Consider the following 18580-nt stretch of genomic DNA (forward strand, 5'->3'; position numbering starts at 1 on the left):
CTCACCAGGTTCTCCATACAAGTCGACGAAGCGAACTGTCTTGGTTCCTTTTCGTAACAGAAAGCCCCGCTGCTACGTGGACAAGTCCTGGGCTCATGTAGCGGAAAGCTCCGATGACGCTCGTGTCGGTTGTTTACCATTTGTCCCGGCTTTTATGTCGACTGGTATCTTCTGAAGTATTTCTTCCGCTTTGGCAACGAGCCGATCTTGTTGCAAAGCCCAAAATTCATAGTACTATTCGATCACCAAGATACTGAATCTGGAGAGAGGAAATCACAAGAAAATGGGCACCGCGTACAGAGCAGCAAAGACAGTCGACTTCGAAACCTCAACCATGTCCTTCACCTTTTCCTTCCCCCCAGTCAACCAGAATGCATTCTTCTCCCTCTCCTTCTGCAGCGTGCTGCCACCCCCAGCGGATGTGTTGTCGAATCACCCTAGACTAATCTCCTGCAAGCGCACCAGCTCAGCATACCTCCCACCCTTGGACATCAACTCTGCGTGGTTTCCACGCTCCACCACGGTCCCCCGCTCAAACACATAGATCGCGTCCGCGTGCTGGATCGTGCTCAATCGATGTGCGACGGCAATTGTCGTGCGGCCTTTTGCGGCGCGGTCAAGAGCCGCCTGTATGGCCGCCTCCGAGGCTGAATCAAGCGCAGATGAGGCCTCGTCCAGGAGCCTTTGAAAGTATGAGTCAGTCAATAGATCTAGAGTGTTGGAGAAGAGCGCCCTCCGGAGAGAGGAGAGAGTGAGGGGAGGGGCAAGGGCCGTCGCACAGGATTTTGGGATTTCGCAGTAAGGCTTTCGCTATGGCAATGCGTTGACGTTGCCCACCGGAGAGCAGACTGCCTTTGGTGCCAACTGAGGTGTTCAATCCATCTGGAAGAGAGAGCTAAATTTCGTTGTCAGTCAGGTAGCCATCATGGCAAGGATGATTTGTCGACCAACTTACGATGTAGTCGTAGATGTTGGCGTCCTTGCAAGCCTGAATAATCTCAGCCTCGGACGCATCCTCCTTGTCGGCGAGGATATTGTCTTTGATGGTTCCCATGTGTAGTGTCGTTTCCTGACTCACGAGCGCCAGCTGGCTCCGGTAGTTCTGGACCTGGTATGTCGAGATGTCGTTACCGTCCACGTAGATCCCTCCAGACACGACATCGTAGAACCTCTCTAGCAACGAGACGACTGTGCTCTTGCCGCTGCCACTTCCTCCCACGAGCGCGATGAACTGTCCCGGCTCGGCCGTGAGGGTGACATTCTTGAGAACAAGTCGACCTGGACGCGTAGGGTAGGAGAAGGACACGTTGCGGAGTTCAATGCGGCCCTTGAGACCCACCTGTATATCCTTGCCTGTGACTGACCACGAATCCATACTCGGCGTTTGACTGAGGAGAGACTTCACTCGAGCGGCCGCTGCGCGCGCGTTGCTTATGTCCCCGGCATACGAAAATATAGCCCCAGCCGCTTGAGAACCCCAGATGACGGCAACGAAGCACACGAAGAATTGTTTCACTGTGTACTCTCCACTCGCAATCAAGGTGCCTCCATACCAGAAGGCAAGGCCGCTCGCAAAGAATATGAGGGACTGCGACGTAGCGTAAAGCATGGAAGATAAAAGCAATGACCGAAAATCTTGCTTTGTCTGCTGCCTCAACATCTGGCTGTACCGGGAGCAGACATCTCGTTCCATCCTTAGCGACGCCACTGTACGGATGGCGGATGCAGCTTCACAAGCGAATCCAGCTGCTTCGGTCTGGCGTCTTGTTCGTTTCTCCAAATCAGCCATGACCCAAGTTCGGAGGAACCCACAAGCCAGAAGAAGCGGCATCGTCGAGGTGCAAACAAGAGCGAGTTTCCAGCCAAAAGAACAAGCTACTGCAATCGCTGAAATGATTGACACAATGAAGTTGAGGAGAGCGGCAAGCGTCGCTCCGCTCATTCCAGCTATCATGGCGGCCTCCGTGGAAAGCATGGACGATAGTGCCCCGGACCCATTTCCCTTCATGTCGAAGAAAGTCATGTCTTGACGAAGTATTGCGCGGAAGGTCAAGTCTCTGGTGTGACGGATCAGTCGAGAAGATGTCCAGGCAAAGGTCATGCCCTGGACCATGTATAGGAGAAATAGGGCCAGTCCCAACATGAGGAACATCGCACACCAGAAATTGATATCGTGACCGCCAGTGCTGGCAGTGGGGTTTACCAGCGAGATGATTGAATTTCCGTAGAAGATGGCGACTATGGAGTACCCGGTACCCGAGCCCATCGAGACAGTAAGTCCAAGTGCCATCCATAATTGTTCATGTTGATTGAGGGACCATATGAACTTAATGAGCTCCCAGAGACTGTAATGTGGCTGATCCTTGTCTTGTGGAGATGTCCCGTCCGCTGAGATTTGAGTCGACATTAAGTCTGATTCTTTTGCGTTCTCGGTACCCAGAATGCCTCCGTCTTGGAAATCGATTCCTTCAGATGGGTAATTTGATTCGATTTGTTGAGCCTCCACCAGCGAGTGGTAGACCCCTCGATTCCGCACAAGCTCGTCATGAGTGCCTTGCTCGACGAGTATCCCCGCATTGAGAACCGCTATGTTGTCGGCATGCTTGATGGTCGAAAGTCGATGGGCGATCACGAGAGTGGTTCGATTTTTAGAAGCAGCGTCGAGTGCGACTCTCACAATGCGCTCGGCCTGCGGGTCCAACGACGCAGTAGACTCATCCAGAAGAAGGATTTTCGGATTCGACACCACCGCCCGTGCAATTGCAATTCGTTGTCTCTGACCACCAGAAAGGAGCATTCCGCGTTCCCCAACACGAGCCTGGAACCCACCTGGCAAGTTTGAGATAAAGTCGAACGCATTTGCTATTCTGGCGGCCTCTTCAATCAGACCAGCAACTTTCTCTTTAGGTGCCTACTCAGGCAGCAATCGAGTTTGGTTAGCGACTTCCACAATCGGAGAATTAGGAGGCAAAACTGTTGCGGCTGGACTTACATCCTCAAGGTTCGTCCCCAACAGTCCGAAGCGAATGTTCTCGTATACCGTGGTGTTGAAAAGGACAGGCTCTTGGCTGACGATGGCAATCTGTCCCCGAAGCCAATGCAGGTTCAGTTCCTGCAGGGGCCATCCATCGAGACTGATCTCGCCCCCGACAGGTTGGTAGAACCGCTCCAACAGTCCTACCAGAGTAGACTTGCCGGACCCCGACACGCCCACGACAGCGGTGACTTTGCCAGAAGGAACAACAAGAGTCAAGTCATTGAGGACTACCTTGTCTGGGCGTGACGGGTAAACGTGTCGCACATTCCGAAAGAAGATCTCGCCATCCACACTTGCCGGCCTCTTGCCTGTCCCTGACATCGGATCCAGGGGTGACTTCCGGTCAATGACGTGAAATATCTTTTGACCTGCAGCAGTCGCCGTTGCAAAGGCACCGAAGTGTGGGGCTACATGTCCGATGGAGACTCCAGCCAGCATGGAGGAGAAAATGACCGTGATGATCTTCGAGACGGAAATGCTGCCGTCGTGTAGCAACCGCGATCCTTCCCAAAAGGCTAGACCGTACTGAAAACTCAGGATGGCCATCATCGCGGCGATCATGAATGCCAAAAAGGCCTTACTCTTGAAATCGAAACGCCTGACGTTGTCCAGATGCATGCCGAACTGTTTGGCCAGCCATGGCTGCGTACCAAAGGCAGTCGTGCTTCGAATAGAAGTAAAGGCTTCCTCGGCAACGGTGGCCCCGACAGCATAAGCGTCATTTGCTTGTATCTGATATTTCTTCATTCCCTTTCCGGCACCTCCCATAATGAGGATGATCAAAACGGTCACGGATAGCATGATGAGTGTTAACTTCCAGGACCTAACAAAGCCCACGGCGAGGGCTGCGAAAAAGGTTGTTACTCCTGCTACCGTGAGGCCCAATTTCTGAGATATTCCGTCCTGATTTGGTTTTGGCTTAGCATCTTCTTCACGCCCGAAAGACAAAACAAAAGTCACCTGGATCATGTTCATGTCGCCGGTTATACGACTGACCACCTCCCCAGCCCCGACCTTGTCAAAGAAAGCAATGTTTTGTCGCATGATAGATTGGAGGTATGCTTCACAAGTTCTTTGCGTAATTGCTTCCCCAGCAAAGGAGAAGCCTTGGATAGAAATGAAGACGGTAACGAAGGATCCAATGCCTAGCACGCGAGATTGTCAATAAGGTACTTGCGATTCCAAGCTCCAAGAACACTCACCCAGATAAACGAAATAAAGAGCGAGTCTGGAAAGCCGCTGATTGAACTCTGATACTGCCGTTGATCCATCTTGAAAGCCAGTGAATTGTCCAGCCAAGGATCCAAGCACGAGCTATTGCCTCGTCAGCTTTCTCACTTTTGTTGACAGGGGCTGAAATGAGGCCGTTAGGTCCTCTTACAGTCATGAGAGGTGTCACAGCTCCAGAGACAGCAGCACAGGAAGCAGCCAGGCCTAGAATGGAAAGCTCTTGTCTGGATGCATAGCGAAACAGAGTCCAGTATGACACCTTAACGGTCGGCATACTTAGTTGGGAGCTCAGAATGTCACGCTGTATACTGTCATTCTGTATCTCAACGCCATGTCCAGATTTTTCGGCCATGGCCAAATTCTTCGAGCCGTGGGTCGATCGCCGGGACCAAAGCAAGAGGAAAGGACTCGGATTTCCACGAAATTTCAATCGATTGAAAATGACAACACACACTCTCTCTCTCTGTGGACGAGGAAGGAAGGTCTCGAAGTGATCCACGCAGGACATGAAGAACACCTGCGACTTTAAGCGACCTCGAGCTCCAAATCCAGCTCAGGGGTTGCTGGAGTCACACGTCCCCCCCAGGGACGTAGTTGAGCAACAGGCGCACTATACGAGGTGCAGCCATTGCTCAGAGAAGGAGCAAAATATCTCCTGGGCCCTTCAACGACAAAGGTATCCTTGTAGTGAGGGGCAAGTGCAGTTCGTTTTATCTCGTACTGCGTGAAGATTGAGAGGGCGGATATCGCGTGCCCCTGACTCTCCAGCCTAGCTCCATCGATGCATGGTGTTCGCCGTTCTCATTCAACAGTGAACACCGTTTATTTCGATCGTGTGGGGCCCTAACACTTTGCGATTGTTAACACAGCTCCCTGGACACGGGCCCGCCTCGTACTGCAGCCTATCGCATTAGTCTCTAAACGAACCTTCTCGCTCGCCAAATTCTAGGCAACAAGCATAATCACCTTGGCTCAAATTCAAGCTTCCGCTGTGAATATACGATGGCTCATCCTTTGGTCTTCCTCATTGACCTTACGTGCAGTCGTATGTCTGGTTTGATAGCGGAACTTGTTTCCCAATTGTGGAGCATCATCACCACACGCAGATGGCCTCTGCAACGGCGTCGCCGGAGGTTTTCCAGTTTCTCGACTTGTCCCCAGAAAGCGTGGTGGCTGCAGATGGACCCGGGGCCAGGCTGATTCGCAAACGGCGTCGTCATCCGAAATCAAGGCAGGGCTGCACCGCCTGCAGGAAACGGAGAGTGAAGGTTCGTGCTGTTGTCCTGGGTGTCCTGTCGGTTTAGCTAACGTACTTGCTTCGGCAAACAGTGTGACGAGGGGCGTCCGAGATGCGGCAATTGCAAGAGGCGGGAGGAAGTCTGCAGCCTTGAGAGCCTGGTCCCGGCCTCAAGATGGAAGACACTGCTGCCGCAAGAAGCGCGTAGTGGCCCTGCTCCTGGGAACAGCCTCTGTTCGCATATCAACATGTTGCAGATGAAACTTCTCCACCATTTCAATACCGTTACAGCCGAAACCCTCATCTTTGACGCATCCATCTGGCGTAACCAAGTGATGGCTTTGGCATTGCAGGTAAGGTTTCGTCTCTCAAGAAGAAAAAGCCGAATGGTCTTTTGAAAAGTTTTCATCCAGCATGAGTTCCTTATGCACGCTGTGCTCCTTATCGGCGCCAAACATTTGTCTTTTCTCAGTCCCGGTGATTTCATGTATCGATCAGCGTCTCTGCTGCATCTTTCAGAAACATTGCGTTTGTTCCGACATGCTCTGACACAACCGATATCTGCCCTAAATGCCGACGCATTTATGGCAACTTCGACGCTTCTCGTCCATTATGCATGGGCAACGCATGACGATGTCGTCCGTGCGCAAGACGACGCCGAGGCAGTGTCATCACCGGATTCAACTCTGAACCTCAGCATGGATCCGTTGTTTACTTTGTCCCAAGGGCTGCGAATGGTCTTCATGAAGTCTTACCATTTCATCTGGGAGAACGAAAGCATATTTGCTGCCTCAGCCCGTCATCGCCCTCGCGAGTCCCTTGAACAGGCTACCCTTGGACACTCTAGGGCTTCGCAGGACTTGGAAATCCTCATCTCCAAGGCATACTGTAGGCAACGCGCAGCTTCGGGGAAGCCTGTCATTGTTTGTCCAAAGTCTGCGTGTCTAGATGCGGTGATCCGGTTCTTTCTTGACCTGCGCACGGGTCATGAGAAGGTGTTCACAGGACTAGAACATCCAGATGAAGATCCTGAAGAGGATCTTGAATTGGCCGGCTTCCTAGATGCGACCGCTCGATTGGTGCTTCTCTTGGGGCTCTTCCGACGGCAGTCATTCGTCACTGACACGGGTCTCTCGATAGAGGCTAACCTGGCTCACAGCCCAAGACGGACCGCTAGTGTATTCGAAAAGGTTGCCACTCGCCCTTTCCCGCCACTTTCGGACCTCGCGCGCTACATTTTCGCTTTTCCGACGCGATCGACCGACTGTTTCATCCGACTCGTCCGACAACAACATCCGTATGCGCTTCTCGTTTTATTACTTTTCTACCGTGCTGTCTCCTTACTCCTTCCTCAGCAACAGTGCTGGTGGAGCCGCAGGCGTGCTCAGGCTGTCCCGTCGGCTATCGAGAGCGCCTTACGAGCACACGGCGACGTCGATTTGGACACCATACTGCAAGAGGGTAATAGGGTGCTTGAGGGTTGGCCAGGAGTAGTTTCGAGTGGCGAGGACACCCCTGCGGTCAACTCGCGGAGGCTTCTTGGAGTGGATGGCTGGGATGAAACTTGGGAACGGACCCGATATGTCTTGGAAAAGTTCGGTTGGAGGAAAGGACGCTGGTATTCTGAAGAGTAGGCTATGTCTCCGCGGAATATCCGAGCGGTGGGCCGTTTGATAATCCAACTCCATACGAATATTGAGACTTTTTGGTACTGCGAATGGTAGTGCAGCCTGTACACTATGCACTTGTTCAAGCACTATTTTGTGTCCGCCGAAATCGATACTTTTCCAGTGCTCCTTCCCTTGTCTCGCTGTCCTCCAATCCTTGAGGACTATGCAGTCCTGCAAAACTCTCCCATACGCGTTATTGCTTGAGCACTACGACTTGCTGTGAGCCTTGACAAAGATGAAGAATCCTCTGTTGCGACCGAGGAACGGGAGAGTCGAAAAGAGCAAGCCAGGTGGTCAGAACTCACAGTGATATTTGAGCTTCATGGCCAACAGTCGTCATTTGACCGGGGTGTTGAAACCCAGCAGGTCGGCCTTTGACACGGGAGGCGATTAACGACGTAGTGCATCGGAAGGAGCTTGGGCAAGTCCTAGTTCTTTTCTGAACTTGCGAATTCCTAGAAATTCCGCGACATCGCCAGCCTATTTTGGTAGGTACATGGATGCGCCGCCTAATTTGCAACTCAGACAACGAAGCTGAAGGGCTTCTACCGGCGTAACACTTGAACACCTGGAGCAATATCCAACTATGGGTTCATCCTGGAAACGCTGGAGCATGTCAATTGCAAATGCTGGCACAGACATACAGGTCTCGCGCCACAGGTGTTTGATGCCAGGCCATTTGGTTGGATCATTGAAACTCTCGTAATGGCGTCGAGCCTGATCTATGACCATAATACGCAGACCGCGCATCTGTTCGGGAGTGTGGAGGTACACGGTATGAATAGACCTCAAGAAGGCCGAAGGATCCCAAGATTTTAAGGCCGCTTCACAATACTTGTCGATTGCCCTGAGAGCATTTCGATATCATACTTGATTGCGATGGCAAAGACTTGGGCGTGTCGTGTGAATTTCTCGTCTTTGAAATCTGTGTAGTCCGCTCGATAGAAGAATTCGATCATTCTTCTCACAACTTCAATGTCGTCTTCTGCGAGGTCGACGATGGTGTTTTGAGACTCCTACTCATTCAGTTGAACCCTGGGAACAGTCTCGTTTCGCGCAAACATGCAGCAGAGGTACATACCTTCCACGGCCCGCTACAAGCCGTGTTGAAAAATGGTGATTGGGTGCAGACCACGACTGTATGCACTTTAAAATTTTCACCCGCACAGGTGATCGTCAAGTCTGTGAAGGCGCCGCTGTGGTACACCCTGAAAAGTTGAGCCGGGTAGATTTTGCGAGAGAAATTACGTACGAGGAAAGCCATTGGGGGCATGCACCCTTGGCGGCGCGACTCATCTCCTAGGAGTGTGTTGAGGAGACCGCAATGATGACAGTGAGATGGATGTTGGTTGTCCCTCTGGTGACGGCCGCTTGATTGAGTGACTGATTGAAATCGTATACACCGTTAAACGGTCGATTCTCGCGCAGCCCCAAAGAGACTCCAATTCAGGTCAATAATGCTCCCTCTCTACCATGCGCGTTCAGACTGTCACTCAACTCGAGAGCGACCCTCGTGCTCATCTGCTAATCGCCCTTCAGCAACAAGAGGGTGTTGATTCCTCGCTCTACGGTCAGGGAATTCTCTTTTCCTTGAGGCTGCGCCTAGAGAGGCTTGGAGTATCTCTTATCGCAGCAACTTTCCGCAGACTGTATCCGTAATTAAGACTCGCGTTGGTGAACGAGGTCGAGGTCAAAGTCAGGATCGAGTGATTGAGCGGAGTTGGGAGCGAGTTTGGCAGACTCTATTCTCCTCGGTCAGAGATGCCCAGTTCAAGCGGTAGAGGTCATTGCGATTTGTAAGTCATTTAGCTCAAGTGACGGTCGTGACCAGTGGCGGATTAAGATACCTGACACCACCTTTCAATCCTTGACCTCTAGGCCGCGAAAGATGATTAAAGACTACTGGGTACTTGGAGCTTAGATACGGCCAAGTACGGCTAACATACGTGCTAAATATGCCAAGACGCTAGTAATTATGGCTATAAAGGCAGCGTCCCCGGCCGTATAGATTTAACTAGTTCCGATACACTTTTACGTCCCATCTCACGTATGGAGCAGAACCTGATTCTTTGAGAACACGTACTCAGTGCTCGGTACCCTGTACAGAGTCTCCTATACAAGACACGTATTGGATTACGCCCGTCGTGTCCTTCCCAAGATTGGCAGTGTTGAACTAGCCTCATTAGGCTAGCTGGATAAGTTTTCGCACTGCGACGGCTTGTTACACATCAAGCACCCATTCAAATCCTTACAAGCCATTGTTGTCACTCTTGGTAGATTTTCTCGATCAGTCAATCAACCTATTGATGGATACCATGTTCCTAATATCTGAGGACATGCTGATGGCCGGCGATGGGTCCATCTTGGCGCCTAAAAGACGGGTAAAACTTGCACTGACCTCACTTGCGACTCGCCCAGCCGTGGATTTGATAGTTGTTGAGAAATGCTTCGAGAAATCCACCTCATCAGCAAGTCCAAGACAACTCCATAAAGCTCAAGGTACCTCACCTCGTGCTATGAACCCTTTTAGCTCCATCTCCTGGCCGTACAGCGTCACTTTGAACGGCCGTGCTACAATCACATACTCGAAGTTTTTGACCATACCGGCACCTTCGAAGTACTTACGCATATCGTCTTCGGTGAACCCGTGCTTGTTGATGGTTCGCAGTACTCTCTTCGCTTCCTCAGGTATGTCTGGTCGCAACTCAGGCCTCTCTTCTTCGAAAACCCTGTCTAATACCACGCAAACGCCTCCCGGTCGCAACGTCTTGGAGAGTTTGCACAGAAGTCGTTCTGGGTTAGCCACGTGGTGTAGCGCCATACAGACGGCTGCGACGTCGAATCCGGAGAGCTCTGGATTGGTAGGTTGTGGCTCTGCGAGCAGATCTAACTGGAGCGCGTGGGCTCTGGTATGAGAGAAGCCTTGTCCTACCGCCCATTTATTGTACTCAGCAACCATGTTTTCGGAGAGGTCGAGCCCTAATGCTTCATCGACATAGGGAGCCAGGACCTATACGCACAAGCCAGGTTGTGTCAGCGCTTTCTGTTCCGTCATCCTGATGCGGATGGAATACGTACCTTGGAGACTGTGCCAGAGCCACAAGCATAATCCAGCAGCTTTACTGGCTTCTTGTCATTCTTCGATGCGTCGCCATCCCCCAGCTTGCTGCTAATCCACGATCTTCTCTCCTTCAATTCCTCAATGACTGCCTGTATGAGAAGAGCAAAGTTGTTCTGGTGGGTTGAAGCGACCTGACTAGAAAACCCGAGGCTTAGCCGAACATCCCATTGTCCAATGAGTTCACCGAGACACAATCATACTCGAAATGCTCGCGATTGCGCGCTGTGATATCATCCATTTTCTTTGCGTGTGTAATATGTCAACTGAGCTTCAAGTTCGGGACGAGTTGTAAGTGCTTACTGCCTTTGCTGATTTCACTTGATATTTGGATAAAGTCGACCAACATCAAAGCCGGGATTTCGCAGGTATATAATAATGGACAGCCTACCCAGGCATACAGAGATGAGACTGTATGAAGGTCTTTGAAGTTTCTTCTTAACGAGGCAAAATTGAGGACCCTCGTCTCTTTCAACGTCGTATTTACAAGGCGAAATTCCCCAGGTTCTCTATTGCAAGGCTACAAAAGTTCCCGGGCGTAACCTCACTTGGGAATACGTGCCCATGATTCGAACTTTACTGTGAAGGATCACAGAAGCACGTGCTGGTAATATCAGAGGATACCATGCATGCATTCTCCTTATCGACATTGAGAGGCTGAGCTGCTGATGGAGACTTTTGAAGCGGCGACTTTTTCGAAGCAGAGGCTTTCGAGACGGAGACATTTTTGAACAAATCCGAACTGGTTACAAGATTGGTGGACAGAGCGCTAGCGAAGTGGCTGGTCTGGTGGCTCTGAGTTTAGCTAATGAATTTCCGCGAACAAGAACGGAGCGAGGTAATGAAGTCGTTGTTTTCTTGACCTTATCTAGCATATACTAGCACTACAAATGTCCGGCTAATCCGGCCAACGATCCGAAGGCAGCTCTTGGATCGCCCTTGTATCTCTTTTCGGCAGTCTGCCAGTTAATCACATCCCAGATCCTAGTGAGGTATTCCTTCTTGTTGTTGAAGTATTGTATATAGTACGCATGCTCCCACATGTCAACGCCCAGCACAATTCCCTTTCCTCCTTTGGGCAAGTCCTGATCCTTGCTCGTGGTTAACTCCAGTCCTTTTGTCTGCGGATCCTGAACAAGCCATTGCCAGCCAGACCCTTGTATCGCCAAAGCAGAGGACTCAAAAGCCGCCTGGAAGGAGTCGAAGCTGCCCCACCGTTTGGTGATGGCATCGCTGAGGGTAGGAGCGACGGCAGAGAGGTTGTTGTTCCCGCTTGAAGCAGGAGCAAGCGACTCCCAGAAGAGGGTATGGTTGATGTGTCCACCAGCGTTGAAGTTAATGGCGGCTTGAAGCTCGAGTTGCTTCACCCGGTTGTTGGACGAGGTTGCTTCTGCTTGTGCGCCTAGCGCCGCATTCAGATTGGTGATGTAGGTTCTGTGGTGTCTGTTGTAATGAAGATCCATTATTTGCCCTGATATGGAGGGTTCCAGCGCCTATAATAGAGAAGAGACCTGGTCAGCACACCGTTCCCGGTCCAAAATAGTCGTTAGCGAGGGGCAAAGTGCGAATTCGAACTAGATCCGTCGAGCACCCACATCAAGGCTGTACGGAAGCTGAGGTAAGTCGTAAGTCACTGGCATCTTGTTCAGGTGGATGTATAATAGCTAGGTCCTATTCTAGTCAATGGCGGCACCGTTGGATGCTGTTAGGAGTTTTCGAAACTTGCAAACAGGATGACCCCGAAAGTGAGAGGAAGAATGCAGCGGAACGCCCAGTATTTACATCCCTTATAAACGGTAGATGATATCAATGTCGCCAATAACATCAAGGGGGCCAGGACCTTCATCCCAATGCAGCAGGTACAAACTTGCTCAACATGCGGGTGGAACCGATCTGAGCACGTTTTGGCACAACGACGTGTCTGGGCAATTTGAGGACCTTAAATTTTTGATTCGCTACGTCCACAGTGAGGTTCCAAACAGCTTCCTCTCCGCAAATATGCTGGGCTAATGTTACGACCAAAATGTCAAAAAAACATGCCCAACCTCTTCTTCTCTGCGGCCACGTCTGTGTGCTCGGTACATGGGTAAGCTGCCATACCTTCTATAGACAATCCACGAGTTCAATCCCCTCAATCTCTGACACGAGACTGCGTAAGAGGCGACCGCCATCAAAGACCGAGAAGCCATGTGCTCCCAGCCGAGCCCCCGGGATGCCCCTGCAGGTGACCTGGTCGCCATTCTGCACCGTATCCGCAACGACAACCACAACCAAACTATTAACAACACGTGCTGGTGTCGCTTGTTGTTCAGCAAAACGTGTCGAGGTGAGATACTGGGAGACCTAAAATGTGAGGGACCAAGTAATACGAAAAAGCTCCTGGGCCAGAAGTTCAACGTCACCATCTGGTAAGGCACTCCGCCATGTCCAGTATTCATGCGGCTTGTGCTGGAGTACTTGCCTCTACTTACTGTCCATGGCTGATGTCTTGACTCCTGCCAGGACGTATGCAAACGAGCACATCAAATTCGTGCCTGCTCAAAGATCTCACAACCCTGTCTTTGTACGCTTTGCTTTAATTGCCGGAGCATGTCCCATGGTTGTCAGCCCCAGTTTTCGTAATAGCCCCGATGGCCTTGAGCGCAGAGACTTTGATCTCACTGCCGACGATCGAGGTATCGTCGGCAGAGAAGTAGATGTTGCAAATGAGCAAGGCCAAGTCCTAGGAAGAGGGATAATCGGTTGGAATTAGAGGCCACCACGCTGCCACCGAACAGAGGCACCGCGAATATGTTCTCAACGCTGGTGCCATGCATTTAAGAGTATGAGTTTGTGATTGAGTGAGGCATGCTGTCTAGTATCCGCTGTCGTAATGAGGACGTCGTGGCGCTGCATGATACGAGCTAACATCTGGAAAAGAGATATGGTAATTGAACACATGAAAGGGATACGCGTTTCGCGGTGTTGTTTTTTTTTTTAGATAGAGAGTTCTAATCCTCTGAAAGTCCCCTCATACTCCACCACCAGCTGCTCTGTTTCCAGAGCTCGCCGCCGTCCCCGTCCACAAGCATCTTCCACTTCCTGAGAAACCAAGGCGCGGCTTCCCAGTTCCGCATGTCCCACGGCTGCCTGTTGGAACTGGTCGGGAGGCATACCAACGCCCCATTAGTGAAGATATCGTTTTTGAAGTTGGCCAGGTTGAAAGCGTGTGGCATGAAGGTCACCATCATGATGGCCCTCGCCCGTATCAGCGGGAACGGAATGAGGTCGAGGAAGGGATGGTGAGGGTAGACGATCTGGGCCAGCGTCGGCTGTAGATCGGCAGGGATCCAGGGGTAGGATGCGGTCCCCGGCAAGAACTGAGGGTCATCCTGGGGAGCAACAGGTCGGTAGAAGGGGGACATATAGTCGGCGGTGAGAATTTTGGACAAGTCCAGATGTAATCTCAGTGCATTGTCAATAATGGCTGTCAATGTCGTGACAGGGGCCAACTGGATAGTTTTAGTAATGGGATCTGGCAGTGTTTTCCATGTCTCCGAGGGGTCTTGAATAATTTCGGTGTTACTGCCACACACTTCCACGGGAAATAGATCTGTACTTTGGGGGCCATGTAACGGCATGGCCCAATCAATGGGTGCCGGCAATAAGCGGGAAGGAGATAGCACAGGCGATCGCGACGTTAACAAGTCCAGCTCCAGAGTGTCTGATATAGAAAGTGTGACACTGGGAGGATTTGCTGTCACTTGTCTGGATGCGAGTCCGAGATTGTTGATATTGTTTGCCGGATTCGAACTTTTGGATGCCAGAGACGTCATACAGTCAAGAACACCATGCTCCATGATAGCAAATTCTGGCCGCTGCCGGCATCCTTGGTCCAAGACATGGGCCAGTAAGCCGTGTGAAGACCTGCCCGTGTGGGGTTCACATGGTCTGAGCTCGCTAAGGCGACGGGTGCCCTTAACAGGTTTCTTGACAGCGCTCTGTCGAGCCTCTTTGATCCTCTGTCCTACATCTCTATCATCAGCCTGTAACCGCACAGGGGCATGGCGCATTGGTATGACTGATAGGACCTACGGTACGCTTTCTGCGCCACTCGGTTCTGTTCCCTGCGTGCTGCTGTGATGGCTCGTTTCCGACGACACCCGCCACTCTTAACGCATGCTCCTTTGGAATGTTGCATGATGAAATAACCCAAACCTTCGGTGCTATGTGATTGTCGAACAACGACCTTTCGTAAAGGATGAGGAGAAGCAGATGCCAAAGGTGGGCGCGGCAGCCTAGCCTTGAAATCCTTGTTGAACTCCGAATGTCCCATTCGACCCACCTCCTCTCGCATGGCTTACCAGCTTTTGTCCAATCACAATCTTCCCAAGTGGCTCACGGCTTTTAAACCAATCACGGTTTGTGGAGTCGATAAACCACTCCACCTCATTCGCGCCGCTGATTGGGCACAACAGAACGACGCTACCAAGTATATACACGATGTACCGGCATTGATTGTTCTTTCTAGCGACTAGGAGAGCTCCTTGCGAATATAAATTCGTATGGAGACGCAGGATCTCTTCTTTCAACTTCAGGGTGACCTGGGTTGCTGTTATATTTCCGCAGCAGCAACAAGGTCTTACTTCAACCACTTCCTCATTAAAGATCCGTTGTCTCCATATTGTGTAAATTACAACCATGGCCTCTTCTTCCCTCAAGGTCATTACTGTGGTTGGTGCCACCGGCAATCAGGGCTCATCTGTGGCTCGAACATTTCTCTCCCTCCCAGGCTGGCATGTCCGCGCGGTCGCTCGCAATCCGTCGTCACAAAAGGCTGAGGAACTGAGGGCGCTCGGAGCAGAGCTGGTTCGGGCCGACTTATCTGATATTGCTTCGCTGGTCCAAGCGTTCGGCAATTCCCACGCAATATTCCTCAACACGGATTTCTGGGAAACCTATCGCTCCGTTGGTACCGGCTCCGGACTGACCCCATTAGCATGCAGCCGCGCCGCATACGAGAAAGAAGTCTTCTACGGCAAGAATGCTGCTATTGCTGCGGCCAGCGTCCCAACGCTGGAGAGACTCGTCTATTCTTCCCTCGCGTCCATCAAAGCAGCTTCGAATGGAAAGTACACCAGGTCGTACCATCCCGAGTCCAAGGCGGCCATTGTGAGCTACATCGAGGCCGAGGAACCTGCGCTCGCTAAGAAGATGTCTATCGTCATCCCCGCCGGGTACAGCACGAACCCTATGTTCAGTCCGACTCTGGATCCGAAGAGTGGACAATATGTCGTTGTGACAGCATTAAACCGCGGTTGCAAGATGCCCATCTTGGATCCCTCAGAGGTGATGGGACCTTTTGTCCGCGCGTTGATTGAGGACGAAGAGCCCGGCACTAAGCTCCTTGCCTACAACAAAGACAGCTTCTTACCGTTCGAAGAGATTGTGCAGGCCTGGACAGAGGTGACAGGGAAGGAGGTTCAAATTATTAGGATGAAACCCGAGGATTTGCACGAGCAGTTGAATTTGCCCTGGGAGCTCCTCGATGGTATAAATTTTGTGAACGACCATGGTTACGATTATGTTCTGGCAAGGGAGGGAATAATTGCGCCGTGTCAGTTGAGCAACCCTCCCGAGACCAAGTCATACAAAGCATGGTTGAAAGGGAAGCCTATGGAAGAGCTACTATGCTGAACTTGGAAAGTATCAACAATAGACGAGACTGATCAACATTATGCTCATAGATGCAGTTTCCCCATTACTTTCCCGGAGGATTTCCATTTGTAGATTGGTGCTAAATGTGCCATTTCCGACAGCTCGTGTATGGGCGGATAGCACCACTTTCCCACTGTGCCTGCTCTGCCGTTTCAGCACGCAGCTCGTTCTCGAATTCCCCGTTTCGACCGCGGCTTTGTGGTCGTCATCGTATGCACCCGGACCTGATGTATTAGAGCCGGCATTTCCCAACCTCAGCAATCGAACCCGCGAACCGGCTAAATAGCTCAATCAGGCTCACTGGTATGGTATGGTGTTAAGAGATAAGATCTAGAATTTCTCCTTTCCATTTGATCCCCACTACCTCCGTACAAGAAGATTTCAGGATCGTCTATTGTCTACTGTCAATCCATCTCATCCGATAAGACCTGCCAAATTTCTTCTGAGCACGGGTGGTCATAACAGTTATGAGGCCAGAATCCAAGTAAGATTCCCTTTGTTTCTGTCACTCCGTGAAGGCCGCGGCGATGCTTCTCCCGTCTGAGTCTCTCGATTGCCTCGGTGAGCTCGTTATCGCTATCTCTCGGGCCCCCCTCCTCTTTCACCACGACGAGCGAACCGACATGTTTCCGGTATTGCACAAAGAGGGTATGTATGAACAGGACATAAAACCACATGTTCTCCTGGCCCAGAGTGATCGGGCTGTTTTCAAGGATTTTGATCGAATTTAAAAGCCTTCGTTGCGACACATTAGCGTTCAAATCCCAGTATCCAAGCTGAATCTGGGCAACCGAAGTGATGTGGCTGATGAGCAGCCATTGGCAGCGTAGAGCTAGCGCCATTGCGCAACTCAGCGCATGATATCCGACGAACTCGGAGCCTAAGTTTTGCGACGACAGCGCCTCTGTGTGGTCCACGGCGACATTGTTCAGGAGTTTCGAGGTCTCCACACGGTAAAAATGCAACCACCTCTTTATTTCATGCTCCACGTCGCGATTTTCATCCGTCCATGCCGACTTTTTGGCAGCCCCGTCAATGAAAGCAACATCCCTAAATCTTTCCAAGATCGCAAAAAGCTTGACATTGAAACGGAGTGAGCTATCGATTAGATGCGTTTGGGAATAATTCTGTGCGGAAACGGATGCATATTCGTTCACTAGTCTCAAGGCAGCGGTGGAGAAACATTGTCGCCATGGACCAGGATCGTGATCGCCTTCCGCAGATCGAGTTCGCTGGCCTAATATTGCTGCTGTCCAGATGTCGCTTGTGCCAGTAGATATGTGAGAATGCCCGCTTGCTCTCGTCATGTCGCTGAAGAGATGATATAGAGCTCTCTGGTGCACATCTGCGGCTGCGATATCTTCAAGGTAGAACTCACAGGCTATCAAGAGCCGGATCAAAATCAGGGTATGGTATGTCCGGAGCTGGTCTATCGAAACACCGCGAAGGCTCGAAATTGCGACTAATTTGTGTTTGGCGGCGTAGGCGGTGTAGGGCTCGTTTCGTTCTTTGCGTCCACTAGCGCAAATAGAGGCACCCAGAGCGATGAGAGCATGAAGCAAGGCTTTGTTGGACAACGACAGTCGAAGATCTGAAACCCAACCCTCCGCTATCTCTCGAGCAATATGTTTGTCTGAAGTGGCCGAACCACCAACGAACAAGCTCCCGAACAAGCCGAAAGAGTGTGCGAGTTTAATCAAGTACGAGTCTCGAGGCGATAAAGGCAGTGCTGATACGTCGAAAGGATTGCTGCTGTCGAGAAATCTGCGCGCCGAAACAAAGCCAATCTCGGAGAGATTGGCCGACTTCTGGTCCATTTTATCATATGTACGTCTACCAAGCCGTCGACGGAGACTTTCAGGAGCAGACGTTTTCCATCTCTTGTCCGCGCCTGTGAGGGCAGGATCATTATCTCTCTTATCCGCTCCTGTGGGGCCAGAATCATAACCTCTCTTGTCCGCGTCTGTGAGGGTAGGATCATTATCTCTCTTGTGGGCGGTAGTCGAGTTTGAGCCTTGCTCCCATCTCGAGGGGAATTTGGTTCGAAGGAAGGTTCCTGCTTTAGCCTCTGAGATTGTTTGTCCAAGGCCCTGAGACCTTCGGCGTATGTGCGAAATACGTGCCGCATGGGAAAGGGCTACTTGCGATTGATGCTCCGTCGGGCGCCACGACTTCGCGCCGCAATTGATAAATGTGACAGCGACCTTTGGCTGCCTCACGGATGCAGAATGCAAAACTCGTGGTCGAGATGGAATGGGATTCTCCTTACCCTTTTCAGGCCCGGTGTTTCCCATCTCGCATGCGCATGCGGCAGGGTCTTGTCCCTCTTTTGTACCCATAGAACTACGTCGGAGCCGACCCAATGTCAAGGCGTTAACTCTTAAAGAGACAAGAGCCGGAGACTTCAGGGTTTTGCAGTTGGGTTCGACGTATACTCAGGGCCTTTTCCGAGGGTTAGACGTCTGATGCTCTGGTAGATGCGGCTCTATAGGTATCGTCGCTAAGAGGTGATGCCACGATATCTCCGGCCTTTGACAAATAACGCCTTTCCCGGACTGCACCAGTCATTCCCCTCAACTAGGGCCGGACAC

The 18580-nt window shown here is 51.3% G+C and overlaps 8 protein-coding genes across 8 annotated transcripts; 2 read left to right on the forward strand and 6 right to left on the reverse strand.

Annotated features, from left to right (window-relative positions):
- Window positions 1–432: 432 nt before the first annotated feature.
- Window positions 433–4619, reverse strand: A1O5_07075 (uncharacterized protein; the record flags this gene model as incomplete). The annotated part of the gene is made up of 7 exons (XM_007747664.1): window positions 433–682; window positions 780–895; window positions 956–2911; window positions 2993–3940; window positions 3998–4182; window positions 4240–4351; window positions 4419–4619. 7 exons carry the CDS (start codon window positions 4617–4619, stop codon window positions 433–435), a joined length of 3768 nt encoding a protein of 1255 aa, XP_007745854.1.
- A 1133-nt stretch (window positions 4620–5752) lies between these two features.
- A1O5_07076 (uncharacterized protein) lies at window positions 5753–7138 on the forward strand (the record flags this gene model as incomplete). Its single annotated transcript, XM_007747665.1, has 2 exons — window positions 5753–5857; window positions 5918–7138. 2 exons carry the CDS (start codon window positions 5753–5755, stop codon window positions 7136–7138), a joined length of 1326 nt encoding a protein of 441 aa, XP_007745855.1.
- Window positions 7139–7989: 851 nt separating this feature from the next.
- Window positions 7990–8438, reverse strand: A1O5_07077 (uncharacterized protein; the record flags this gene model as incomplete). The annotated part of the gene is made up of 2 exons (XM_007747666.1): window positions 7990–8190; window positions 8256–8438. The coding sequence occupies 2 exons, from the start codon at window positions 8436–8438 to the stop codon at window positions 7990–7992; spliced, it is 384 nt and encodes a 127-aa protein (XP_007745856.1).
- Window positions 8439–9668: 1230 nt separating this feature from the next.
- Window positions 9669–10533, reverse strand: A1O5_07078 (uncharacterized protein; the record flags this gene model as incomplete). The annotated part of the gene is made up of 3 exons (XM_007747667.1): window positions 9669–10184; window positions 10253–10384; window positions 10480–10533. 3 exons carry the CDS (start codon window positions 10531–10533, stop codon window positions 9669–9671), a joined length of 702 nt encoding a protein of 233 aa, XP_007745857.1.
- A 643-nt stretch (window positions 10534–11176) lies between these two features.
- A1O5_07079 (Fe-Mn family superoxide dismutase) lies at window positions 11177–11932 on the reverse strand (the record flags this gene model as incomplete). Its single annotated transcript, XM_007747668.1, has 2 exons — window positions 11177–11785; window positions 11888–11932. 2 exons carry the CDS (start codon window positions 11930–11932, stop codon window positions 11177–11179), a joined length of 654 nt encoding a protein of 217 aa, XP_007745858.1.
- Window positions 11933–13282: 1350 nt separating this feature from the next.
- A1O5_07080 (uncharacterized protein) lies at window positions 13283–14472 on the reverse strand (the record flags this gene model as incomplete). Its single annotated transcript, XM_007747669.1, has 2 exons — window positions 13283–14298; window positions 14367–14472. The coding sequence occupies 2 exons, from the start codon at window positions 14470–14472 to the stop codon at window positions 13283–13285; spliced, it is 1122 nt and encodes a 373-aa protein (XP_007745859.1).
- A 500-nt stretch (window positions 14473–14972) lies between these two features.
- A1O5_07081 (uncharacterized protein) lies at window positions 14973–15968 on the forward strand (the record flags this gene model as incomplete). The annotated part of the gene is made up of 1 exon (XM_007747670.1): window positions 14973–15968. One exon carries the CDS (start codon window positions 14973–14975, stop codon window positions 15966–15968), a length of 996 nt encoding a protein of 331 aa, XP_007745860.1.
- A 425-nt stretch (window positions 15969–16393) lies between these two features.
- On the reverse strand, window positions 16394–17806 carry A1O5_07082 (uncharacterized protein; the record flags this gene model as incomplete). Its single annotated transcript, XM_007747671.1, has 1 exon — window positions 16394–17806. The coding sequence occupies one exon, from the start codon at window positions 17804–17806 to the stop codon at window positions 16394–16396; it is 1413 nt and encodes a 470-aa protein (XP_007745861.1).
- Between the last annotated feature and the right edge of the window lie 774 nt (window positions 17807–18580).

The sequence above is a fragment of the Cladophialophora psammophila genome (assembly GCF_000585535.1).
Source record: "Cladophialophora psammophila CBS 110553 chromosome Unknown aczJe-supercont1.10, whole genome shotgun sequence".
NCBI lineage: Eukaryota > Fungi > Ascomycota > Eurotiomycetes > Chaetothyriales > Herpotrichiellaceae > Cladophialophora > Cladophialophora psammophila.